Source organism: Callionymus lyra, chromosome 18 (genome assembly GCF_982586985.1).
Source record: "Callionymus lyra chromosome 18, fCalLyr1.hap1.1, whole genome shotgun sequence".
In the NCBI taxonomy this organism is placed as follows: Eukaryota; Metazoa; Chordata; class Actinopteri; order Syngnathiformes; family Callionymidae; genus Callionymus; species Callionymus lyra.
Genome location: NC_141835.1, coordinates 3,907,115 through 3,934,934, shown reverse-complemented (window position 1 = coordinate 3,934,934; position 27,820 = coordinate 3,907,115). Strand labels below are relative to the sequence as shown.

The window sequence follows — 27,820 nt, the reverse complement described above, 5'->3', positions numbered from 1 at the left end:
CTTATGTGTTTGTGTCGTTTAACTATTGTAACAGTTTATTTCATGTCTAAACAAGAAGGATCGTCTCGCCTGCAGTTCATACTAAACTCTGCAGCCAGAATTCTGAGCCGCTCTAGTAGAAGAACTCACATTTCTCCTTAAAACTCTTCACTGGCTGCCAGTTTCTTTCAGGATCATTTTAAAATTCTGGTTCTTACTTTCAGATCTATTCATGATCTACTGACTCCTTTAAGAAACATCTGAAGACATTTTATTTGAGCTTTTCACAGATTTTATTTGACTCGTGTTTGTCTTATGTGTCTTGATCTTTTAAAGTATATATTTTAACTGTGTATTGTTTTGATTGTTAAAGTTCTTTATGACCCTGGTCTGGAAACATCTTTACAAATAACTATTACTTTAGTTCAAGATATTCTTCTCTGTATTTAACCTCATTTAAATCTCTTTTAAAACACATTTGTGAGTAAAAAACACATTAGAGTCAGAAATACAAGTTAAACAAGTTTTTTTAAAGACGAAGAAAAATGGTTACAAACATGTGGTTAAATAAATGTACAAACCCATCAGATATTAAAGTTAAATTTAAGTAATTATCTTCTTTTTATTTTCTCCCAGAATAAATGTTTTAATCACCAAAACACATTTGTAAAAATCAACGTTTCTGAGAAGATCTTGTTTCATATAAAATGACATTCAAACCAACAATAAAACATGTTTTTCTGATCAAATGTAATGTTTTAATCCAGAGAAATAACATTTTTCGTTCTTATTTCATCAATTATTAACGTCTTAAAAGGTGTTTCATGTTTATTTTCCTCTGAAGAAACATTAGTTAGTGATTCTCGTCAATAAGTTTCAATTTTACTCAAAAATAAAGTCATAAACGAGTGAAACACAAACTCTGGAGCTTGAGTTGAAACCTGTGAGACGCTGCCTTGCTCAAGAGAGGGTTTCAAACCGTCGTGGAGGATCACGCGAGGCGCTGAAGGAGAAGAAAGAGTTTTTTAATCTGGTGACACCAGCGCGTGGACTTGACCTCTGACCTTGACCCTCCACAGCAGCAGCGCGACGAAGAGTCCGTACACGACGCTCTTGCAGATCAACACCACGTAGGACAGTTTTCCCGCCTGCGTGACCTTCAAGAACGCCTCTGTGGAGGTCAAAGGTCAGCTCGGCCACCAGACGCAGGACGTGCCCATAGTTACCTCTGCTGATGCTCGACCTTTGACCTGTGACCACACCTGCGAGCGAGTCCTCCACGTAGACGGTGGTCTCGCCGTTGAAGAAGCCGACCCTGCAGGTGAAGCTCCGCCCCTCGCTGAAGTCCTCGGGCGCGACCCTGAGCCTGCTGCTGATGCTGTAGGACGACGGCGCCCGCACGGCCTCGGGGTCGGTGGAGACGCCGTCCGTGACCTCGCGCCCGTCCACGGACCAGGTCACGCTGACGTGGTCGGGGTAGAAACCGGACGCCACGCACGCCAGCGTCAGGCGCTCGGGCCGACACTGGCTGAAGGACGGCGACAGGACTTTGACTGACGGTTCGCTGACGTTCAAACCTGGCTCTGAGGAAACAATCTTTGTTCTTCATCTTTGTGTCCTTTATTTCTTATATTTAACGCTTATTTATTCTTCATTGGACTTAATCCATTCAATTCTTAAACCTACGGAACAAACTCATGATTTATCGAATACAAACTTTATTTAATTCAACACATTTTATTATATATTCACCAAAATAACTACATTTTTAAATATAAATGTTATGATTAATTCAATCTTTTATTAAGAAAATGTGTTGAAGCTTTTGTTTACTTTCTTTTGACAAAACAGTATTTTATTCATTATTTGAGTCACTTTTTTAATATTATTATAATTTTTAAATGTTTTTCTGCTCACTTTTGTTCAAATAATTGATGTAAAAATATTATTTTATTTTATTATTTTTATTTTTCAACCTTTTTTTTTTAATTTGTGAAAACTTTAATTCTTCAACACAAAAAATGAATTATTTAATCGAATGAAACCTTTATTTAAATTATTAAATTCAACACATTTTAATATATATTCTGCCAATAATTACATTTTTTAAATTTAAAGCTGTTTAATTATCAATATTTTGTTTACTTTCCATCAACAAAATGATGTTTTTATCCATTATTTAGGTCAACTTTTGCTCCAATAATTATTACTATTATTATTATTATTATTAAAAATAATGATGTATTAAATTCAACACATTTTAATATATTCTCCGACAACTTTTGTTCCAATAATTGATGGAAAAATATTATTTCAACTTTTTATTTTATTTCTGAACTTTAATTCTTCAACACAACAAAATAAATTATTTAATCGAATGAAAACTGTATTTAATTTAATACATTTAAATAAATTCTGCCAAGAATTTCATTTTAAAATATAAAGCTTTTTAATTATATCAATATTTATATAATTGGTTTAAGCTTTTGTTTACTTTCCTTTGACAAAATAGTGTTTAAATTAATAGTTTTCATTATTTTAATTTACTTATAACTTAACACATTTGAACAAAGTAATTATTTATCTAATCATTTATTTGAACACATTTTAATATATCCATCTAAGAATGAGATTTTAAAATATAAATGTTTAATTATATCAATATTCATCAAATGTCTCGAAACTTTTTCATGTTTCAAACTAAACCAAAAGTAGCAAATTTAGTACATAGTTATATTCGTAAATAAACTTCATGAGAACCGTCAGTAAACTCCTGAGGATTCTCAGTACATTTTTAAACACATGTTCGTGACTTAACTTTAATTTCAACATGTTTATTACGTGAAAATCCACCTGAACTTATACAAAACTTATTTTCTTTTTTTTAAATACCTTCAACAAGAACTTTCAAAAGTTACATTTTCTTTTTCAAATGTTTCCAAAAGTATGTTGAGCTACTAAATACTGAAGAATATCAACAGAATATCAAAAGAATAACATGAAATAAAAACATATTTACCTAAAACTGTGAGTTTGGTTCCTTCTCCGAAGTATGCTTTGTTCTCGTCACAGTGTCTGACGCCAAACTTGAAACTCTTGACTCGTCTGCACACGTTCAAACACAAGAACTTGACTCGTCTGCACACGTTCAAACACACGTTCAAACACAAGAACTTGACTCGTCTGCACACGTTCAAACACACGTTCAAACACAAGAACTTGACTCGTCTGCACACGTTCAAACACAAGAACTTGACTCGTCTGCACACGTTCAAACACACGTTCAAACACACGTTCAAACACAAGAACTCGACTCGTCTGCACACGTTCAAACACACGTTCAAACACAAGAACTTGACTCGTCTACACACGTTCAAACACACGTTCAAACACAAGAACTTGACTCGTCTGCACACGTTCAAACACACGTTCAAACACAAGAACTTGACTCGTCTGCACACGTTCAAACACACGTTCAAACACACGTTCAAACACAAGAACTTGACTCGTCTGCACACGTTCAAACACACGTTCAAACACACGTTCAAACACAAGAACTCGACTCGTCTGCACACGTTCAAACACAAGAACTTGACTCGTCTGCACACGTTCAAACACACGTTCAAACACACGTTCAAACACAAGAACTTGACTCGTCTGCACACGTTCAAACACACGTTCAAACACACGTTCAAACACAAGAACTCGACTCGTCTGCACACGTTCAAACACAAGAACTTGACTCGTTTACACACGTTCAAACACAAGAACTTGACTCGTCTGCACACGTTCAAACACAAGAACTTGACTCGTCTGCACACGTTCAAACACACGTTCAAACACACGTTCAAACACAAGAACTTGACTCGTCTGCACACGTTCAAACACAAGAACTTGACTCGTCTACACACGTTCAAACACACGTTCAAACACAAGAACTTGACTCGTCTACACACGTTCAAACACAAACACTCGTTCAAACACTCGTTCAAACACACGTTCAAACACAAGAACTTGACTCGTCTGCACACGTTCAAACACAAGAACTTGACTCGTCTGCACACGTTCAAACACAAGAACTTGACTCGTCTACACACGTTCAAACACACGTTCAAACACAAACACTCGTTCAAACACAACTTAAACGTTTCTCTTCGTCATTATTCTAAACTCCAAAACCTCAAAAACCAAACTTTTCAGGAGAATGTTGTTCTGCAGCTGCAGGTGTCCAGTGGGTTCAGAAGATCCGAACGTTGAGACTCACCTTCAAACGTCTGCTGGTTCTCAGCGGGAGGAGGTTCTTGTTCAGCGTCTCAGGCGTTCGTACCACCGTGGGCCCCCCACAGTGATCCCTCGTCACTCAAGAACTTCTGCTTCAGGTTCAAACCTTCAGTGTCGGCTCACGCTTCCCGGCACTTTCAGGAAAAGGAACGTTGAGGCGTGAAGAAGACGAGGGTCGGTTTCTATCGAGTGACGTCACGTGACCTTCCTGAAGAACCCAAACCATCTCTTGGCCCTGGCCCCGCTCTGTGGGGTCCGGTCCGAGTCTCTCGCCAGACGAGACCATGACCTTCAGATCCAGAGTTGATCAACAAACTGAAAACCTCTCCAGAGAATGTTTTTAATTTCATGGAACGTGTCGAGGTCAGAAGGTGCTTCTCGTCAGTCCTGCTGCTCCGGTCGAGTCACTGACTTCTGGAGGTGTCGTCGACCGTCACTGGACTGATGAGAAGATTCCAAATGTTTGGAGCTTCAACATGAGTAGACGTCAGCCTAGACTGAACCCAAGCGACCCCTCAACTCCTCCGAGTCTCCAGATGGACTCAGTAGATCCTCCGACTGGAGAAGGTTGACACTGAGACCTGCAGCACCAGAGTGGAGCAGAACCAGCAAACACAGGCTCTGAACAACCATCATGCAGAAGATCTGTCTCTTCGACCCAGAGACTAGTACGATGAGCACAACGTCATGTGACAGGAAGTGAGTCATCTTTACCAGCGGTCGTTTTTCTCTGAAATACTCCGTTTTGTTTCTCTTACATATTTTATTATTAACCAGGTAATAATAATAAAACCTAATTTCATATCGACAAACTTGAATAATAAATAAAAATATTCTAAATCCGTTTTTTTTATTGAGTAGCAACAATGCTTTTAAAAACCTTTGACCAAACAAAAGACATGGACGACCATTAACGCTGGCATTAACTTAAGATATTTACTTAAACGTATACTGCACCTGCTAGTGTTAGTTTAGTAAATACTTTTTATGTGTTTTATTTTGTACATCTTTATAATCGTATGGTTTGAATCGCGCTGTATTAACAGGAAGTTTACAATAAAGTTGATATAAAAAAAGAAAAAAAAGTGATGCATTTGACTTCCGGTCTGTTTAAACGGGATTAATATGAGAATATTTTCTATAATAAAACAACAAGCGTTTATTTTAAAATAGTAGATCGTCATCTTATTATTTACACGTTGGTTTGAGCGACTTTATTTTGTGTTATTTTGAAGTTGATTTGATTTAATGTTGTTGTTTTTTTAAATTGAACGTTTCATTCACGGTGTCAATCAAGCTCGATGGCCAATCAGGCTCCAGCCTCTCAGGTGGCCTGATTGAAGGGCGTGGCCAGACAGAAGTGGCGCGGAAACGCCACAACATTGTTTACCAACTGCTATGAAGAGAAAATATAAAACATAAAAGTGTTTTGACATTAAGGTTGAAAAAAACGAGTTTAACAAGGATTCATGCGGTGACTGTGAAGCTCAAGGAGCGCTAGTAAGAGTCACCTGGAGGCTAGCATGAAGGCTAGCATGAAGGCTAGCATGGAGGCTAGCATGAAGGCTAGCATGAAGGCTAGCATGGAGGCTAGCATGGAGGCTAACAAGTGAAGGCTAGCATGAAGGCTAGCATGAAGGCTAACAAGTGAAGGCTAGTCCAGTGAAGAGGCGGATCGTCGAGTAAGTTCTTGTCAAGGAAACTAGTAAACATTTATGAAAAAGTACTCATTGCGTGTTTTGTTGACCTGCACATAGGAAGTCAGCCTGTACGAGCCGTAGAAGGGTTCAGGGGTCGCCATAGTATGACGTCAATGTGAAGCGTCGTGTTGAGCAGGTGAGTCAAATCCTTTTAAATCAGTTTCGTCGTTCAAGTGCAGTATTTACCTCATTGAAAATAATAAATCGCTACACATCGAACCTGGTTTTTCAACACGTCTCTTGAAATGTCCCTCATGTTTGACACGTATTAATCCTCTTGAGGTCTGGATGATGTTTATTTATAAATACAAATCTAAAGTATATTTGCTGAAATCAAAAATACTTTTTCATACATGTTTGGGATTGAAAGGCAGAGTTGTTTTTATATTGGTAACTGTGAACAGTTGTTGTCTTGTATTCATAATATTTAATCCTATTCAATAGTTTTTCTTGCAACTTTCATAGTTTTACAAAATGATTTGGTCTTTTCAATGACGTATATTGGACAAAAATGAGACTCATGATTGACAGCCTCCGTCAAAAAGTGTTGAAATCATGTCTTTGTCAGAAAGACGCACATGGATGGAAGCTTAGAAGTCAGTCGACCATATTGTGAAGTTGAGTGAAAGAATTTTGTGGATTTAAAGAGTGAAAAGACTGATAAACTGATCAGTGATTGACTTGGTTGTGAGCTCAGATGCTGCGGAGTGTTTGTGGTCTGCTGCACACGTGTGTTGTTTTTGTGTATCCTGGCAAACTTTTGTGTCACCGTGGTAAGAAATGAGCACAAGTAAACTCCAGAATCATTTGGCTGCAGGTTCTTCACTGTTAACACTCCTCTGTCTGAAAATAACATCTTTGCTTCAACTTTATCAGGGCGATAATTCGGATATCTGAGATCCAGGATATGTATCCGAACCACTAATGTCAGTTGTTCTCTTGTCGACTGATAATACCACAACATTTTGAAAAAGCCTCCTTGACCACTTGCTTGACATTGTATGTCAGTAGTGTGACCCACGTGCAGCAGTAGTTCAGCAGGCTGCTGCACTGCAGCGCTGCTCCCTGGAACACTGGGATCCTCAGCAGACACACAGAGAAGGTGGAAGTGAAGAAGTGGTGAACCTGCAGTGAGAAGCAGGAGCATCGTGAGGACCAGAGCTGAGAACATGTTGAGCTGTGATCACTCTGGCTCCAGATCCAGGATCTTGATGAGCACTTCCTGTCACATGATGAAGCCTCTGAAGCGTCGCTGTCCAAAGTTACATGATTGAAGCTGATGTTTGCACTTTCACTTTGCTTCATAGATCCACAGACCGAGAGGATTTAATTCTTAAACACAGTTACCAATAAAGTCTGAATCAAAAGTCAGAACTTTACTTTAACTTTCATATCTTAATACTCATAATTATTTAGTCTTTTCAGGGACGTTCATTTGATGATACAACCGAGGGTCACGTGTCTTCGATCAAAAACCACTGGTTCAGATGTTCAGAAAACAGATTAGATTTGATTAAAACTAAAAACTTGAGATTTTTGTGCATTGATCTCTAGTCCCCTTTCTGGTGGTTACAGACCAGCTGGTCCTCATTCCCCACTTTCACCAAGAGGTCTGGTGGACTTTATTAATATTTTATTACGTTCTATTATATAATTATAATCCATGCGTTTGTGTCTTCAAGTTTAACTATTGTAACAGTTTATTTTGGTGTCTAAACAAGAAGGATCGTCTCGCCTGCAGTTCATACAAAACTCTGCAGCCAGAATTCTGACCGGCTCTAGTAGAAGAACTCGCATTTCCCCGATCCTTAAAACTCTTCACTGGCTGCCAGTTTCTTTCAGGATCATTTTAAAATCCTGGTTCTTACTTTCAGATCAATTCATGGTCAGACCTTCCATCAGTGATCTGATCCAGACTTACACCCCAGGTTGTAAACGTTGTAACCCTCTGATCGTCTCGCTTCAGTGTGATCAACACATGTTGAGTAAAAATATTGACTCTGTTTGTATAAAGTGATATAATAGTAAAGTATATCAAAGCCTTGTGAGTAAACAACTGCTAGTATTTGTCAAATACTTGTGATGATGTTGAAAATTGGGCCTTTATCCTGTTTTGCACTGAAAAGAAATGTGAGAAATGCTGCTACAAGTTTATGTAAAAATGAACTGACTATTATCGTGGTTGTTTTTAAAGTTTCCAATTCTAGATGGAAGCGAATGATTGTTGGTCTCTTGATCTCAAGCTAACTGTTTGTCATCCCCTCATGTGTGGAACAAAATACTCTCTTCACTAGCGTCCTTGTTGACCTCTGTGCAATTGTCTTCTGCAAGCTTTTGTAGAGTTACCAAACGTTTCTCTACACTTTTGTGAAAATGAAAATAACAATAGTTCATGTTTGATTGACAGCATCTATCATTAAATGTATAGAGAGGAATCATGTCTTGGTCAGAAAGTGTGGACGCTGACGCACACAAAGTAAAAACATACAGAGAAAAGTGTGTGATGGAAGCTTAGAAGTCAGTCGACCATATTGTGAAGTTGAGTGAAAGAATTTTGTGGATTTAAAGAGTGAAAAGACTGATAAACTGATCAGTGATTGACTTGGTTGTGAGCTCAGATGCTGTGGAGTGTTTGTGGTCTGCTGCACACGTGTGTTGTTTTTGTGTATCCTGGCAAACTTTTGTGTCACCGTGGTAAGAAATGAGCAAAAATAAACTCCAGAATCATTTGGCTGCAGGTTCTTCACTGTTAACACTCCTCTGTCTGAAAATGGCATCTTTGCTTCAACTTTATCAGGGCGATAATTCGGATATCGGATTTCCAGGAAATGTAGCCGAACCACTAATGTCAGTTGTTCTCTTGTCGACTGATAATGCCACAACATATCCGTAAAGCTTCCTAGACCACTTGCTTGACATTGTATGTCAGTAGTGTGACCCACGTGCAGCAGTAGTTCAGCAGGCTGCTGCACTGCAGCGCTGCTCCCTGGAACACTGGGATCCTCAGCAGACACACAGAGAAGGTGGAAGTGAAGAAGTGGTGAACCTGCAGTGAGAAGCAGGAGCATCGTGAGGACCAGAGCTGAGAACATGTTGAGCTGTGATCACTCTGGCTCCAGATCCAGGATCTTGATGAGCACTTCCTGTCACATGATGAAGCCTCTGAAGCGTCGCTGTCCAAAGTTACATGATTGAAGCTGATGTTTGCACTTTCACTTTTCTTCATAGATCCACAGACCGAGAGGATTTAATTCTTAACCACGGTTACCAATAAAGTCTGAATCAAAAGTCAGAACTTTACTTTAACTTTCATATCTTAATACTCATAACTATTTAGTCTTTTCAGGGACGTTCATTTGATGATACAACCGAGGGTCACGTGTCTTTGATTAAAAACCACTGGTTCTGACGTTCAGAAAACAGATTAGACTTGATTAAAACTAAAGACTTGAGATTTTTGTGCATTGATCTCTAGTCCCCTTTCTGGTGGTTACAGACCAGCTGGTCCTCATTCCCCACTTTCACCAAGAGGTCTGGTGGACTTTATTAATATTTTATTACATTCTATTATATAATTATAATCCATGCGTTTGTGTCTTCAAGTTTAACTATTGTAACTGTTTATTTTGTGTCTAAACAAGAAGGATCGTCTCGCCTGCAGTTCATACAAAACTCTGCAGCCAGAATTCTGAGCCACTCTAGTAGAAGAACTCACATTTCCCAGATCCTTCAAACTCTTCACTGGCTGCCAGTTTCTTTTAGGATCCATTTTAAAATCCTGGTTCTTACTTTCAGATCTATTCATGGTCAGACCTTCCATCAGTGATCTGATCCAGACTTACACCCCAGGTTGTAAACGTTGTAACCCTCTGATCGTCTCGCTTCAGTGTGATCAACACAAACTCCTCCTCGTTTACGAAAACAAGTCCTGAATATATCCTCAGACTTGACCCGCTTAGGTTTTATTTGACACTGTTCAAACCGATATTAACCTGCAAGTCAACTGTTTAAACCCACATGTTGAGTAAAAATATTGACTCTGTTTGTATAAAGTGATATAATAGTAAAGTATATCAAAGCCTTGTGAGTAAACAACTGCTAGTATTTGTCAAATACTTGTGATGATGTTGAAAATTGGGCCTTTATCCTGTTTTGCACTGAAAAGAAATGTGAGAAATGCTGCTACAAGTTTATGTAAAAATGAACTGACTATTATCGTGGTTGTTTTTAAAGTTTCAGATTCTAGATGGAAGCGAATGATTGTTGGTCTCTTGATCTCAAGCTAATTGTTTGTCAGCCCCTCATGTGTGGAACAAAATACTCTCTTCACTAGCGTCCTTGTTGACCTCTGTGCAATTGTCTTCTGCAAGCTTTTGTAGAGTTACCAAACGTTTCTCTACACTTTTGTGAAAATGAAAATAACAATAGTTCATGTTTGATTGACAGCATCTATCATTAAATGTATAGAGAGGAATCATGTCTTGGTCAGAAAGTGTGGACGCTGACGCACACAAAGTAAAAACATACAGAGAAAAGTGTGTGATGGAAGCTTAGAAGTCAGTCGACCATATTGTGAAGTTGAGTGAAAGAATTTTGTGGATTTAAAGAGTGAAAAGACTGATAAACTGATCAGTGATTGACTTGGTTGTGAGCTCAGATGCTGCGGAGTGTTTGTGGTCTGCTGCACACGTGTGTTGTTTTTGTGTATCCTGGCAAACTTTTGTGTCACCGTGGTAAGAAATGAGCAAAAATAAACTCCAGAATCATTTGGCTGCAGGTTCTTCACTGTTAACACTCCTTTGTCTGAAAATGGCATCTTTGCTTCAACTTTATCAGGGCGATAATTTTCTTGTCTCGTACCCCAGTTGTGCATCCGGAGAAATAATGCCAGTTCTCCTCTTGTCATCTGATAATGCCACAACATATCCGTAAAGCTTCCTAGACCACTTGCTTGACATTGTATGTCAGTAGTGTGACCCACGTGCAGCAGTAGTTCAGCAGGCTGCTGCACTGCAGCGCTGCTCCCTGGAACACTGGGATCCTCAGCAGACACACAGAGAAGGTGGAAGTGAAGAAGTGGTGAACCTGCAGTGAGAAGCAGGAGCATCGTGAGGACCAGAGCTGAGAACATGTTGAGCTGTGATCACTCTGGCTCCAGATCCAGGATCTTGATGAGCACTTCCTGTCACATGATGAAGCCTCTGAAGCGTCGCTGTCCAAAGTTACATGATTGAAGCTGATGTTTGCACTTTCACTTTGCTTCATAGATCCACAGACCGAGAGGATTTAATTCTTAAACACAGTTACCAATAAAGTCTGAATCAAAAGTCAGAACTTTACTCTAACTTTCATATCTTAATACTCATAATTATTTAGTCTTTTCAGGGACGTTCATTTGATGATACAACCGAGGGTCACGTGTCTTCGATTAAAAACCACTGGTTCTGATGTTCAGAAAACAGATTAGACTTGATTAAAACTAAAAACTTGAGATTTGTGTGCATTGATCTCTAGTCCCCTTTCTGGTGGTTACAGACCAGCTGGTCCTCATTCCCCACTTTCACCAAGAGGTCTGGTGGACTTTATTAATATTTTATTACTTTCTATTATAAACTTATAATCCATGCGTTTGTGTCTTCAAGTTTAACTATTGTAACTGTTAGATTGGAAATTATTCTACACTATACGTATACGCCATAAGTTAAATTAATGCTAAAAAGATGATCAAAATATAGAGTATAAAATACTAGCCTCATCTAAGAGCTTAAACGTTTAAATACACATTCACAACCAACATTTCACTTTCATACTGATATACACTGTGTCAAGGGTAGCTTGAAACAGACTAGAGATTATTCAGCGATTTAATGAAGGACTGTCTGTCTGCTCTGTTCACACCTGTGGACGTGAAACAAAAGGGCAACACGGAACACACCCAAAAGAGGGGGGCTGGAAGACAAAGGAATCCGCCCACACAACAGGGAAGCAAGGATGTTGCTCTCCAGGTGACTCGAAACAGAAACTAACATCAAAGAACCACTGCCCCGGAACAGACGCCCCCTGGACAGGAAACTTTCCCTTAAATGTAGAGACGACCCATAACCCAAGACCGTCTTTCCCGGAGCTATCGACCTGTACAGCTGCCGGCAAAGAGCGAGTCCGATCGATCGTAAAAGTTTGTATGTTTGTTTGACTTGAAGCGGCGAATAAACGACCGTACACTCTGCATTTTGACCTTTTCTCTCCATAAAGCAAAGTATTAAGACCCGGACGTGACGTCGTGTTGGAGCGACAGAAACGGACTAGTTTTAATCGTTTTATAACAGTTTATTTTGTTGTCTAAACAAGAAGGATCGTCTCGCCTGCAGTTCATACAAAACTCTGCAGCCAGAATTCTGAGCCGCTCTAGTAGAAGAACTCACATTTATCAGATCCTTAAAACTCTTCACTGGCTGCCAGTTTCTTTTAGGATCCATTTTAAAATTCTGGTTCTTACTTTCAGATCTATTCATGGTCAGACCTTCCATCAGTGATCTGATCCAGACTTACACCCCAGGCTGTAAACGTTGTAACCCTCTGATCGTCTCGCTTCAGTGTGATCAACACAAACTCCTCCTCGTTTACGAAAACAAGTCCTGAATATATCCTCAGACTTGACCCGCTTAGGTTTTATTTGACACTGTTCAAACTGATATTAACCTGCAAGTCAACTGTTTAAACCCACATGTTGAGTAAAAATATTGACTCTGTTTGTATAAAGTGATATAATAGTAAAGTATATCAAAGCCTTGTGAGTAAACAACTGCTAGTATTTGTCAAATACTTGTGATGATGGTGAAAATTGGGCCTTTATCCTGTTTTGCACTGAAAAGAAATGTGAGAAATGCTGCTACAAGTTTATGTAAAAATGAACTGACTATTATCGTGGTTGTTTTTAAAGTTTCCAATTCTAGATGGAAGCGAATGATTGTTGGTCTCTTGATCTCAAGCTAATTGTTTGTCATCCCCTCATGTGTGGAACAAAATACTCTCTTCACTAGCGTCCTTGTTGACCTCTGTGCAATTGTCTTCTGCAAGCTTTTGTAGAGTTACCAAACGTTTCTCTACACTTTTGTGAAAATGAAAATAACAATAGTTTGTCTTTGATTGACAGCATCTATCATTAAATGTATAGAGAGGAATCATGTCTTGGTCAGAAAGTGTGGACGCTGACGCACACAAAGTAAAAACATACAGAGAAAAGTGTGTGATGGAAGCTTAGAAGTCAGTCGACCATATTGTGAAGTTGAGTGAAAGAATTTTGTGGATTTAAAGAGTGAAAAGACTGATAAACTGATCAGTGATTGACTTGGTTGTGAGCTCAGATGCTGCGGAGTGTTTGTGGTCTGCTGCACACGTGTGTTGTTTTTGTGTATCCTGGCCAACTTTTGTGTCACCGTGGTAAGAAATGAGCAAAAATAAACTCCAGAATCATTTGGCTGCAGGTTCTTCACTGTTAACACTCCTCCGTCCGAAAATGGCATCTTTCCTTCAACTTTATCAAGGCGAAAATTTTCTTGTCTCATACCCCAGTTGTGCATCCGGAGAAATAATGCCAGTTCTCCTCTTGTCATCTGATAATGCCACAACATATCCGTAAAGCTTCCTAGACCACTTGCTTGACATTGTATGTCAGTAGTGTGACCCACGTGCAGCAGTAGTTCAGCAGGCTGCTGCACTGCAGCGCTGCTCCCTGGAACACTGGGATCCTCAGCAGACACACAGAGAAGGTGGAAGTGAAGAAGTGGTGAACCTGCAGTGAGAAGCAGGAGCATCGTGAGGACCAGAGCTGAGAACATGTTGAGCTGTGATCACTCTGGCTCCAGATCCAGGATCTTGATGAGCACTTCCTGTCACATGACGAAGCCTCTGAAGCGTCGCTGTCCAAAGTTACATGATTGAAGCTGATGTTTGCACTTTCACTTTGCTTCATAGATCCACAGACCGAGAGGATTTAATTCTTAACCACGGTTACCAAGGAAGTAATTTTTTTTTATCAGATTATTGTTGTAAAAGCAGATTCAGGACACTTTAAGAGTGTATATGCAAAAGAGTAATTACTCCACCTGCTGGAGTTAACCTTCATTACACCATCTGGATCCTTCCTACTGCAACACTTCATTTGTTTGTTTTACAATATCTATACAGCATCATCTTGGCCATTTCATTGAACATTTCAAATGAATTATTTGAGAAATGTTTTGTATTCTGACTGAACTACACAACAAATGGGTTAATACTTGTTTGTTTGTGTTGGTTTTTAAGCAGCTGATGTTTGTTGTTTATCTTCTAATGCCGGAGACAAACAAGAATATTCACTCCTGCTGGTCAAACTGAAGAATGCAGCAACTCTTGAGTTTCAAATACAGTGAAATGTCAACGACTAGAACTACATCTGTTAACGACACTAAATGACTTCGTCGACTGATATATTAAGTTAAGGATTTTTCCCAGCAGTTTGTTTTGTCAGGAATGAGGATCAGCACCTCTAACTTGAAGCCATGTCTGTCAATCAAACAAGCGTGAGATTCTCTCTGATGTTATCTGGAAAGTAGAGCAGCAGCGAAAGCCGTTGCAGAATCTGAGTGCATTTGAAAGTTGCTCATCTACCACTTCCTTTCTGCGCTGTAGCGTCTCGCCACCTCCTTGGAAACAATGTTTCTGTGTGGTTGACACGCTGACGTTTGAGTTTCTCTTGACAACGACAAGATGTTGTTTGTGAAACTTTTAAATCATTGAACCGACATATGTGTGCGTGTCATCACGTCTACTCTAGATGTGAGTTAAACATACAGAAGGTGCTAATGGAGACCTGAAGTTTTCCAGGCATGACTTGAAATGATGAATGTTTAAGAAACAAAACCAATGCTTTCTCACTATATACCCAGCAGTATCTTCGTAATATGAACCGTTCACAAGCCACAAGTTCTTTGAGCTTGCGTGTGGGAAACCCGTCAGCTTTCTTTTCTGTAGCTTTTAATGAACATATTCTGTGGAAATCACATTACACGGCCCTTAAGATGGTCAACATGAGAAACATCAAATCATTAACGTTACAAATTACTGTGTAATATTTGTACATTTTACATAAATGTCAGTGAATGTCACTTGTATCTTAATAAAACAACTTCACCACCAAGATTTTTCTTTTTTACATCTCTATTAACTAAGATAATACCTACATTTGTAGCTCGGTGTTTTCCTGGTTTAAGCCACTGTTGATTTCAGCCTCGATTCCCAAGGCATTCTGGGATACCCTCACGTCCAGAAAAGTGTGGAAGCTCACACTCGTTCCTCAACTTTTGAGGCACGGTTTTTGAGCTTGAGGAATGAGAAGATAAATGGGAAGGACCCTTACTTGACATTTGATCAAGGAGTTTCAATGAAGCGACATTTTGGACGAGAAACAAAGATTTCTTTATATTTTCTATTGTTTAATTAAATCTAATGTTCATTCAATTTCTTTACCACTAAATCTCTTTTGTCGCGGGGGCGGGAGTGATTTGGAGTCCATCCCTGTTCTTCCCCAAGTTCCCAATTAACCCTCTGTATGTTTGTGGACTGTGGGAGGAAACCGGAGTAAACCCACGCGACACGGGGAGAACATACTAACTCTGCACAGACCGGAAGCGAACCAGCAACCTTCTTGCTGTGATGCAATCTTTCTAATCACTGTATTAGAAATAACATGTATTTTTCTATTGATTTTAATCAATTATTCATTATTTATTTCTATGCCATAAATGTCTGTTTTCATTTCATTTTATTCTCTTTTTATTTAATTCCTATCCTTTCATTTTCTGTAATGCCACCATAACGAATTCCTGTGTTGTGTTCAAAACACTTAAAATAAATGATAAATGTTTTCTTATTCAAGAAAACACTTATTCTCTGCAAAAAAATGAATCCTTATTTGGTTTTTGTTTTATTACAAATCCTTCGTAGTCACAGTAACTACATTCCTTGAAAAACATTTATCTTTGAAGAAAAACAACTGCAACAAAATGATCATTCAGTTCTGGCTCTTTATTGGATGAATCACAATGTCTCTGATCATTGTATTGTTACACTGGTGTATTCCTTCATGAATCCTTCAGTGGGCTGAACCAGAACCCTACAACAACAAAAAGCAGGGATAAAAGTTGAAATGTGCCGTCGGTGAGGGAAACACTTTATTTCAGGTCAGATGAAACATGTCCAACAAACCTTCATGTTCCACAGCAACAACACGATGAAAGCTGCGTAAACACTGCTTTTGACCATCAACATGACGTAGGAGAGTTTGGCTCCTTGACTGATCCTCAAATATCTCACTGCAACAAAAACACACTTTTAGCAGAAACTACAGTCGATGTTGGACGTGTTTACCTTTTTTCTCCTGGACTGTCGCTACATCTGGTGGAGACACGGAGGAGGTTAATAAACATCAAGACTATAATACAACCAAAACAATCGCTCGCCATGACAACCATTATGTTAAAAATCAGCAGGTGAATGTTTGAAGCATTAATCATTCATTTGTTCTTTTATTGAATTAAAAATCATTTAAGTCTTTACAATAGTATATATTAATACTGTTTAAAATAGACTTTATTTTATTGTCATTGCACAGAAAACACAGCAGTGAAACTGGCAACAAAATTTCGTTGCTTGGCAACCGTTTAAAAAAACACAGCAGAGAGATGTATATAAAAAGTATAAATATTAATAAGTTAAAAATAGTGCAATATAGTATAAACAGAATAAATAAATAACATAAATATTGCATATATGAAAATAACGGTTTCACAGAAAAATATCTTTTAACTTAAATAATAAATGTATAATTAAAAACATGATCTATATTGTAGGGTGCACGGTGGCGCAGTGGTTAGTGCTTCTGTGTGGAGTTAGTATGTTCTCCCCGTGTCACATGGGTTTACTCTGGGCACTCCGGTTTCCTCCCACAGTCCAAAAACATAAAGAGGTTGATTGAGAACTTAGGGGGGAATTGTCAATTGCTATGAGTGTGTGTGTGAATGGTCGTCTGTCTTTGTGTGTCCTGAGACAGACTGGCGTCCTGTCCAGGGTGTCCCCTGCCTCTCGCCTGATGAACCTGGGATTAACTCCAGTCTCCCCGCGACCCCCATAAGGGATTAAGCGGTAAAAAATGAATGAATGAATGGTGTCAGGATATTTAACTCTCTACTTTAAATATCCGTAGTGTGTTTTTCTTCTCGTGTGTTTTTATTTTTGTTTTTATTTTATTTTATTTTATTCTATTTTATTTTGTTAATAGTGTTAATTTTCTAATATTGTAAATTATTTGTATATTTTTAAGATCGTTTTATTTTGTTATTTCTTTTTTTCCTTGCCCTTTATTTTCAATTGTGCTGCTGTTGTAAAAGTGTGTTTCCTCTCTGGGGATGAATTAACATTTTCTATTCTATTCTAATGAATGTATATTGTATCTTTTGAACGTTTGATGTCATGGGCCACTAGGGAGCGCTCTAGCTACACTAGGATCACACACATAAGAGTGAACATTCAAAAACACAATCTGTTGCGTCTCTTACTGGAATTATTTAGGCTTTTTGAATGGATGCTGGTGTTTTTTCCGTCAAAGAAGCTGACGCTGCAGGTGAACTCAGGTGTGTCGCTGCTCTGCCACGTCTCGGCCTCCACCCTCAGTCTGCTGCTGATGCTGTAAAACTCTCCGTCCTTCCGTGCGGCGCCGTCTGTGGCCACGTTCCTGGTGACCTCTGACCCGCCGATAGACCAGGTCACGCCAACATGGTCGGGGTAGAAGCCAGTGGCCACGCACACCAACGTTTTCTTCCATGTTTTGCCCCGAGAGCTGCTTTGACACTCTTTCTCCACCGGAGCCAAGATCTCGACGCTCGGCTTTTTGGGTTGGCGTTCTGTTTGGAAAATAAAAAATGTTTTTCTATTTTAATCATTGACAGAACCAAGACTTGAAGCCCCCACATTTGAACATTCATTGTGTGAATGCTAGGAAGCATTCATTGTGTGAATGCTGGGAAGCAGTCACACGATTGAGATCCTGTTTTCTTCTGACCTAAACTTTGTGCCGCTTCTCCTCCCACAAATTTGATCCGATTTCAACTGTTCAAACTTTTATCAATTCAGCTTGTTTCCAAAATGCTAGCTATGTTCTAGCTTTCTTTTATCTCTTCCACTCTTTCTTTAATTTCGCTTTTTCTACCCCATTCATTTCAATGGGGAAAATATTCAACTCATGTTTTAACTCCTTCTACTTTGACCTACTACTTAGACTTTTACTACTACTTCCACTACTACTTCTACAACTACTACTACTACTACATATTCTACTTTTACTACTAATACTACTACTTATTTTACTACTAATTCCAATTATTCTACTTTTACTACTAATTCTTCTACTAATTTTGACTTTTCTACTACTTTTAATTTACTACTATTTCCAATTATTCTACTTTAACTACTAATTCCAATTATTCTACTTTTACTACTAATTCTTCTACTAATTTTGACTTTTCTACTACTTTTAATTTACTACTATTTCCAATTATTCTACTTTAACTACTAATTCCACTTATTCTACTTTTAATACTAATTCAACTACTACTTCCACAGCACAGCAGGGTCAGTATTCACACTGCATTTTCTTCTGAAAATGTACTTTTTCTAGTTATGTTTGGATCACTTTATTTTTTTTATTTTCGGTGTTTAGAGCTTCGATTGTTGCAGTACATTGTGGGACTTTATGAAAAGCTTAAGATCTTCTACTTGGCTCCACATGTTTGTCCACATACATGTCTTTCACCGGACGAATCGTGAAACTATTTATTAAATTTATATAGTTTATGTATAGTTTTTTTGGGCATTTTTGTTACCAGAAAAATTTACATTTTGAATAAATCATCAAACATTGCATTAAACTGCAAGCTTGCATGAACTTTAATGACTTTTAATGACTTTATTTCTGTCTTAATAAACAACCACAATAATTATTTAATCCCAAATTCTTCATTCAAATGTTGATCCTTCAAATCTTGAGGACTTCAAAGTATTTATTTGTATACTGTGTCTCTGGGAAGGAAAAGAAAAAGTGTTTTTGTATATCGACTGTTGTCTTATTATATATCTTTAGTACTTAAAAAAATATTTTCATTTGGTAGTTGCTTTAGAAGTCTTTTGCTTACTTTTCTAACTTTTTTTCACTGAAATGAGTGGAAGGTGTAATAAAACTACAACAATAAGAAATGCAAACATATTATCATTTTAACATCAATCAATACTTTAAGATAACTGCACATTCTATTCAGCAACAATAAACTTAATATGTATTTGACGTCGAGTGTTAAGTTTGCTGCATATTCAAGTAACAAATTCTGTAAATTACTAAATTGCAGCACAAAAACTACACATTTTAATTCATCACAATATTATTCGTTGATCAAACGAGAATCTTTAGCATAATTTTCTGATAACATTATTGATCGTCACTGGCATCTGAGGCTCGGCTTCGACTTCTTCACTTTCTCACATGTTATTTTACAAATGGGATCAAGTTCAACACGTGGATCCGCGTCTACGAAAATACCTTCTCTTACCTAAAACTGTCAGTTTGGTGCCAGCGCCGAAATAAGCCGCGTCGTAGTTGTTCACACTGATGCTCGACTGCAGATAAACCTCGCCGTCGTGAACGTGATGGACTGGTTTAATAAACGCTGACCTCGACTCTCTAGACGTTTAGTTTGCTCTCACGCTCTCGTTATTACATTTGAATGAACAAAACATCTGTTGCTTTCACTCACCATTTATAGTCTTACCTAGAACAGTTAGTTTGGTTCCATCTCCAAAGAAAACCTCAGAGTTCCAACACAGAGAATCTTAACGGTGAAAAAACTCGACCCATTTTTTTCAGAAAAGACGAACTTTTATCGCACTTTACCGACTTAAGCAGTTTCTTTAAAACATTATTTTCTACATGTTAAACACCCGAATCTTCTTTCTTGAAGTATAACTTGAGCCTGATTCGTGTACTACTCACCAAGAACCGTCAGTTTTGTTCCTGCTCCGAAGTAAGCTTCGTAGTTGTCACAGCGTCAGAGTGATGGATTAAATATGGTGCAGAGATAACATGAGCTCAACTCATCAGGGTTCACCAGTTTGATAGTTTTTGAAAGTGGCTCTTTGAACTTTGAAAGTATTTTGTCGCCTAAAACTCACTCTTGTCAGTTTTCCCTGAAAAAACTTTAGAAAAACTCTCTTTTTGTTCTAAATCCAACCCACACTTTTCCTCCTCAAATCAACCGTCACATGACTTCATGACCATGACTTACCAGCGACGCTGAGTTTGGTTCCTGTGCCAAAGTAAACCTCTCGTCCAGAGTCACAGTCGAAAGCTCCTCGACCTAAACCGTCTCCGGGTTTCAGGCGGACGTCCTGACAGTCCTTTGATCAGCAGTAAAAAGTTTTGAACGATGAAAACCATACGTTCAGTAAGAAGCCATTTTGTGTGACGACGACTTCACGTCGGGGTGAAATAAAGTCTCTGCTCCGGTAGAAGACGGAGTCAGTGGGTGTAAACGGGGGGAGGTTTTTGTACGACGCCCTGATAGGAGTGTATCACCGTGCCCCCCTGTCCCCACGGTGAAAAAGCCTCGCACAAAAACATCAGACGTCAGCTCCCCTCCCTCAGCATCATCACCACTGCTGAGGCTATTTCTGTCTGAAGAGACGAACCACCATCTTGACCTGAACCCCCCCCCCCCAGGTTCATGACAGTTGTGCTACATAGTGTGCGTCTACAATGTGTGCCTGTGTGTGTTTCTTAGAGTGTATTTTCTGTCTGTAGGGTAAATTGTGAGATTGTTTAAATCAAACTCCATCACACAAGGGGCCAAACTCCAAGTTTGGGGCCAAAAACCAAATGTATTTTGTTCTGTAGGTAAGAATGAGTTTGGTTTAGAATTGTCTTTGTATTCTCTGAGTTTATCCTAATGATCTCTGTGTCACCAACTCATTCCAGTTTAACTTGTTAACATTCATAATCTCTGTCCCTTATCTTATCTTAAACACTGTGATCTTAATGAACAACGTATCAACATGAACGTTAAATGATATTGAATTTGAACAAACCGTCCGGTGGTCGATAGAGGCCAGTAGTCTTTACGATTTTGGTAGATAAACAAAGTCTGAGGACGAGAGGATACAGTGAGTCCAGCAGCTTTTAAAGCTGATGTTTGGACATATTTTGGTTTGAAAACGAATGAAAGTAGTTACGACTTCGTCAAGAGTCGTGTGGTCTGTAAATACTACAACACCAGAGTCAAGTACTGGACAATACTACACATATATACTTGTTACTACACTATCACAACACCAGAGTCAAGTACTGGACAATACTACACATATATACTTGTTACTACACTATCACAACACTAGAGTCAAGTACTGGACAATACTACACATATATACTTGTTACTACACTATCACAACACTAGAGTCAAGTACTGGACAATACTACACATATATACTTGTTACTACACTATCACAACACCAAAGTCAAGTACTGGACAATACTACACATATATACTTGTTACTACACTATCACAACACTAGAGTCAAGTACTGGACAATACTACACATATATACTTGTTACTACACTATCACAACACCAGAGTCAAGTACTGGACAATACTACACATATATACTTGTTACTACACTATCACAACACCAGAGTCAAGTACTGGACAATACTACACATATATACTTGTTACTATACTATCACAACACCAGAGTCAAGTACTGGACAATACTACACATATATACTTGTTACTACACTATCACAACACCAGAGTTGTTCAGGCCACTTATATTGAGAAGGATGAAACCACCTCATGAAATGTTGTGTTAGTTTAAATGTACGTTGAAAAATATTGTTTTTAAACCGTCAGACTCCATTTAAAGAGTATATTTTAACATAATCCGTGCAATATGTGAGGTACTATTGTAAGAATCGCAGACCGTCGATGTATTTTAACGTTAATATAATGTAACCAAATGGTGATTAAAGTGAAGTCAATTGTTGTCTGATGACGAACCACGAACATATAAAAGGAAACATTTGTGTTTCACTCTGATGTCATCTATGAGAGCGAAGCAAACTCAGTGTTTTTAGTGCTGCTGCCATTAAACCACATCACTGTGCACTTGCAGCGCAGAAATACACAGCTGAGTCTCCAGTCTCGGCGCCGTCGATGACGAGGCCTCCGTTCCTGACGTCTCGTCTCGTCATCTCAAAGCGCTCTTTGAACTGGGACTCGTACTCGGGCTGGTTGCCGACGTAGCTTCGTCCGATCAGATCCATCCTGGCTTCTTTCTGTCGATACCACAGCATGACGTACTGACGCTCGTCGTCGTGGCTGCATCTAAGATCAACCCTGGAAGATAGTGCAGCGATGGTCGGACCAGAGGTCGTGAAGGTCACACACTCGCAGGCGTCTGGAAAAAAACACTTGCATTAATGCTCGATAGTCACAATAATAACACAATAACACAAGTTTGTAGCTAAATAAATACATGGAAGGAAGGTGAGGAACAGTCTGACGACGTCTGTCCACGACATCCTCTTGTCGCTTCTGTCAAGACTTCATCACTTCTTTGTGTGTTGATGTTTTAGGGGCGTGGCTTCCTTGTTTCACGTGTTGTGTGAATGCTGGTAAGCATTGGGACAATTGAGATTCTGTTTTCTTCTGACCTAAACTTTGTGCTGCTTCTCGTCCCACAGATTTTATCCGATTTTAACCGTTCAAACTTTTATCAATTCAGCTCGTTTCCGAAATGGGGGCTATGTTCTAGCTTTCTTTTATCTCTTCCACTCTTTCTTTTATTCCCCTTTTCTACCCCATTCATTTCAATGGGGAAAATCTTCAACTTTTTTCTACTAATACTACTACTACTTTTTCTAATTTTACTTCTACTTTTATTTTTCTACTACTTCTACTTTAACTAACAATTCCACTAATACTTCCACTACTACTTCTACTACTAATACTACTACTAATTCTACTTCTACTTTTATTTTTCTACTTCTTCTACTTTTAATACTAATTCCACTTGTTCTACTTTTACTACTAATTCCACTACTACTTCCACAGCCCAGCAGGGTCAGCATTCACACTTCATTTTCTTCTGGAAATGTACTCTTTCTAGTTACATCTTTAATCGTCGCCATCATCCGTGTCTGAGGTCGTTGATCCATTTTCATTTCAAAATATATTTTAATAGATTTAACTACTAAAGTTTTCTCCAGTTGTATTTTGACATCACAAATGTTTATTTAAAAATATATTATAAGGTAAATGGCTTAAAAGATGCTTTTTAATACTTGTGGTGCGTGATTGTTCTTCATGTTTAGTGATTTATATACATACAAAGTATTGATGACTTTTATGTTCATATATTTACCTGAATAACTGCTACCTTGCTTTTATTTGAGTTATACAATAAATAAAACGTTTTTTTGTTAATTTCGGTTTTGCAATAAAAGGACGGACAAAATTGTGATCACGTTTATTTGGAGATAATAATCACGATTATAAATGAGTATATTAGATCTTACATCATTTTTTAAACTCTTTTAAGTGCACATTTATATAATCTGTATATAGAAATAAAACGTTTTTTTGTTAATGTCGGTTTTGCAATAAAAGGACGGACAAAATTGTGATCACGTTTATTTGGAGATAATAATCACGATTACAAATTAGTATATTAGATCTTACATCATTTTTTTAAACTGCTTTAAGTGCACATTTATATAATCTGTATATAGAAATAAAATGTTTTTTTTAATTATATATCTGACCAGATAAAACGTCTTTGTGGATGAAAGATGGATTTGGTCAGTGGCTCATTTAGGTGACATCACCTTGTTACCTCCGCCAAGGAGATGAAATCAACCTTAGAAACGTAGCAGGAACCCGGTCCTGGTCTTCTCAGTGGTTTGTGACAGGTGCTCCTGCAGGTTCTTAGCACTGTGAAGCCTGACGCCGCAGTAATATTCTGCTGAATCTTCTGCTCTCAGGTCGGAGATGTTGAGCGTGACCTTGACCTTGGCGTGGCCCCATATTTGAAAACGTCCCTCAAACCTCGGCTCCATCGTCGCCTGCGCGTAAAATAAGGACCCGATCAGGTCCAGGCTCGTCGACCTCTGGCGGAACCAATAGATCTGGAGGTAAACGTTGTGTTCATGCTCGCATTCGATTTGAGCGTCTTCGCCGGCTCCTCTGATGATGTTGGCGGGAAATTGTCGGCAGGAAAGTGGCTCAGACCGGATCTCTAGAGAAGAACGGATTAAAACGAATGAAGACATGTTCATGTAGTTTTGTCATTTACCTGGTGGAGAGAAGAGCAGTAGCAGGAGCAGAAACATTTCAAGGGTTTCCTGTGTCTGCAGAATCTGAAGTGTTGATGTGAAAGAAGTGGGCGGGGCTTCTATATATTGACCTCTGCTGCTCACTGATTGGATGCTGCTTGAAAACCAATAATTGTAGCCGTCTGTCAAACCGATAAAACATTTTGGTCCAACATAATTCAGAGGTAAGAAGAATGAACATGTACCGTATTTTCCACACTATTAGACACACTGGATTATAAAGCGCACCTTCAATGAATGGAATATTTTAGAAGTGTTTTCATAAATAGTTTGCACCAGATTATAAGGCGCATAGAATAAAACATACGGCCAAACATTTGACTGGGGTTTTGTTATGCATCCACTAGATAAAGCTGTGCTAAAGGGAACGTCAACAAAACAGTCGAATAAAGTCAAACTTTATTAAGCGTTCTGACAACTCCGTTCACTCCCATGGTAACGATGTTCAAATGATGTTTAAAAGGCTTCAAGCAGCAGCGCGTGAGACTGTGATGTGAGCAGACAAATGTTGAGCGAGCAGCAGTGAAGTTGAGCGCGTGTATGACGGCTAGAGTGCACGTGTATGACATGTTGAACACACATGTATGACATGTTGAACACACATGTATGACATGTTGAACACACATGTGTGTCTGGTTGAGCGCGCAGCATAGTGATTTTGAGTGTACAACAACCAAGACACACTCGCTCAAACCGGTTTAGGTAATATCACTCCATAGACGTCCGCCATGATGTTACTTGCGTCGTAAATCCCACCCCGTGATGAGGCAATGACGAATCCCGCCCACAGCGAGTCATGAAAGTGTTTGTAAACAAGTCAACTACCTTGTAATTCATATATAAGGTGCTCCGGATTATAAGACGCACTGTTGCTTTTTGAGAAAATTAAAGGCTTTTAAGTGCGCATTATAGTGCGGAAAATACGGTACTTAAAATATATATTTTTGCACGAAGAATCTACAATAAAATCAAAAGCTACACATTTTGTTTGCATAGAACAAAGAAAACTGACTGAAAAATAACTGATGTGAATCATATTTGACAATCAAATATGAGAAGTAAAGGGTCAAGCAGGGGTCAAAAGGTTAAGGTCTCGAGCCATGATTCAATGATTAAACATTCATGAGACTCGACTAGAAGAATCTATAATAAATAGATAGTATATTTCTGATGTAATAGTGTTTATTCTCATCTGGATTCACTTCAAATTGGTATATTTTTTCAATCTTGACCCTGTGTAGCCATTTTCTTCACTGCATAACATTGTTCTCTTTGATTTGTAGTTTCTTATGTGTGTGACCTCGATTTCACTCGTGAACCTGTGAACCTTCAGAACCACAGACCATAATAACAACCATTGAAGTGGACTCGACCCATTTGAAACCATGACGTGTGATTCTAGTGACTTGTGATTGAGCTGCTGACAAGAATGGGTTTAAAACAGCAGCATGTGAGCGTTAAGAGCCGAGTCCCTGAAGTGAGCAGGAGGTTTAAATGATGGAGTGATATGAACAGATGTCAGACGAGTGACTTTGTGTGTGGCTGTGAAATAAATCAACACACTGTGCGTAGCTGGCTGCACACAAGTAGAAAGCCTTGTGTTCTGGTTTGACTTGAAGTTGTAGTGAACTCTTCTTTACTGTGTTTTCACTGGAGTCTCCTGAGATGATGAACTGGTTCTTGAAGTTCTCTTCTATTGTTGCATCTTTATAGTATAAATTTCCAATCGGCTTCATCTCTGTCTCTCCATACAACTGCTGGTACCACAGTATGGTGTTGTAGTTCACGATCTGATGTTGACATGATATCAGAACCTTTTCACCAGACGCTGCGATCAGCTCTGTGGGCGACTGACGGACGTCAAGACTCAGACTCAGACCTGTGAGGGACGACACATGAGGAGAGATTCATGGATACACAAGGATATAGAAATATAGTTGATGGTACCTGTCAAGTAACTGAAGACCATCAGACGCATCATGTTGACGTGTGAGTGACAGGTCTCGTCACACACCTGCTGAGACGACGACGTGATCCTCGACATGAAGTTGAAGTTAGTCCAGAGTTGGGCGGGCCTTGTTGAAAAGGGGGAGGGGCCTAAGTCACAACAGTTGCATGATGGTCTGCATAACCCTACGATGTTTACTAGTCGCACACGGAACTTCTGGTCATAATGTTTTGAACATCTTGATCAAGAGGTTAGAATCTAACTGATGACATCCTCACCAGGAACATTGAATACAATCGTGTTTTAATGACCAACGTTGAAGCCAAAATCATTGCAGTCACACTGTGCTAACACCAGGGGGGACCAGAAACTATATTTTCAATCTCACATATTGGTATGTTAACTTCATGTGACTGGCGTGACCATATATCCCTAGAAAAACATGGGGCTGCCCGATGTATCAAAAAAATATCGATATCTTGATATTGTCACTGATAATTTATAATTATTTATTGTATAAAACAATCATTTCTTAAATACACACTTCGACCAATCAGTGTCACGTTCTGTAAAGTTGTCAATTTGTACTTCTATGTCTCGTTGTTGTTTACGTCTCTGTCTGTCTGTGAACTGTGCGGCTATGGTTACGCGTCTTGCCGGCGCTGACTTAGCTCAGTATATGCAGTAAAGTAATACTAACTTGTGATCTAGTCAAACACTAGTGATCCAGTGAAGTAATACTAACTTCTGATCTAGTCAAACACTAGTGATCCAGTGAAGTAATACTAACTTATGATCTAGTCAAACACTAGTGATCCAGTGAAGTAATACTAACTTATGATCTAGTCAAACACTAGTGATCCAGTCACTCGTCTCTTTCAACCTCCTTTGTTAAAGCAACATATTGTAAGAACTTTTCATCTCGTCTCAGTTGTTTTCTTAGAAGATGGTGAACTTCAAACAGTATTCGCGGCTGCACGTGAGCGCGGCTACATTTTTAGCTGAAAGAAACAAATACTGCATTAATATTGATATCACAATTCAAGACACAAATATCGCACTCATTTCCAATATCGTGCTGCCCTGGTTTGGAATAAGAATGTTTGTACCTGAGATGTTATAGAACATAGTAGACATTATTAATAACTTCTCAGATAAAACACTTTTGTTTTTAGCAACAGTTTTGTCATTGATTCAGAACTCTTGGGTCAAAGTTCTCTGTCGTAAATAAGTAACTTTTCTTTTCAACACGGGCTGCTGTGATTGGACGCCTGTGTTTGGTCTGTGGAGCTCTTTAAGTGAAGGAAATAATGAATTAAGAATCGTCTCAAATATGATCAGTGTTTCACAGCCAGTGTTGGGGAAAGTTCATGTTCTATGTGAACTAGTTCAAAGTTCAGTTCACCAATTTTCAAATGAGCTAGTTCAGTTCATAGTTAATTA

At 38.7% G+C, this 27,820-nt stretch overlaps 2 protein-coding genes across 2 annotated transcripts; both read right to left on the bottom strand.

The window, feature by feature from the left end:
• Positions 1 to 488: 488 nt before the first annotated feature.
• LOC148060125 (uncharacterized) lies at positions 489 to 14,829 on the bottom strand. The gene is made up of 8 exons (XM_087780381.1): positions 14,812 to 14,829; positions 13,645 to 13,752; positions 10,938 to 11,045; positions 8,899 to 9,006; positions 6,982 to 7,085; positions 2,999 to 3,084; positions 1,206 to 1,562; positions 489 to 1,150 (listed from the first exon to the last, which is right to left on the bottom strand). The coding sequence occupies exons 1-8, from the start codon at positions 14,827 to 14,829 to the stop codon at positions 1,005 to 1,007; spliced, it is 1,035 nt and encodes a 344-aa protein (XP_087636507.1). The 3' UTR covers positions 489 to 1,004.
• Positions 14,830 to 16,010: 1,181 nt separating this feature from the next.
• LOC148060124 (uncharacterized) lies at positions 16,011 to 26,410 on the bottom strand. The gene is made up of 11 exons (XM_087780380.1): positions 26,377 to 26,410; positions 26,070 to 26,308; positions 24,390 to 24,444; positions 23,964 to 24,332; positions 22,207 to 22,493; positions 20,330 to 20,441; positions 19,598 to 19,726; positions 17,555 to 17,899; positions 16,368 to 16,394; positions 16,206 to 16,312; positions 16,011 to 16,113 (listed from the first exon to the last, which is right to left on the bottom strand). The coding sequence occupies exons 1-11, from the start codon at positions 26,408 to 26,410 to the stop codon at positions 16,093 to 16,095; spliced, it is 1,725 nt and encodes a 574-aa protein (XP_087636506.1). The 3' UTR covers positions 16,011 to 16,092.
• Positions 26,411 to 27,820: the final 1,410 nt, after the last annotated feature.

Excerpts from the sequence above, each read along its gene's own strand:
- LOC148060125 (XM_087780381.1), bottom strand. Across the intron at positions 11,046-13,644 it reads TGAACTACTGCTGCACGTGG|GTTCACCACTTCTTCACTTC; the intron begins GTCACACTACTG and ends TTCTCACTGCAG. Across the intron at positions 1,563-2,998 it reads AACCAAACTCACAGTTTTAG|AGCCAGGTTTGAACGTCAGC; the intron begins GTAAATATGTTT and ends TTGTTTCCTCAG.
- LOC148060124 (XM_087780380.1), bottom strand. The coding sequence starts at position 26,410 with ATGATGCGTCTGATGGTCTTCAGTTACTTGACAG. Across the intron at positions 26,309-26,376 it reads GGTCTTCAGTTACTTGACAG|GTCTGAGTCTGAGTCTTGAC; the intron begins GTACCATCAACT and ends CGTCCCTCACAG. Across the intron at positions 16,114-16,205 it reads TGTTGCTGTGGAACATGAAG|GGTTCTGGTTCAGCCCACTG; the intron begins GTTTGTTGGACA and ends TTGTTGTTGTAG.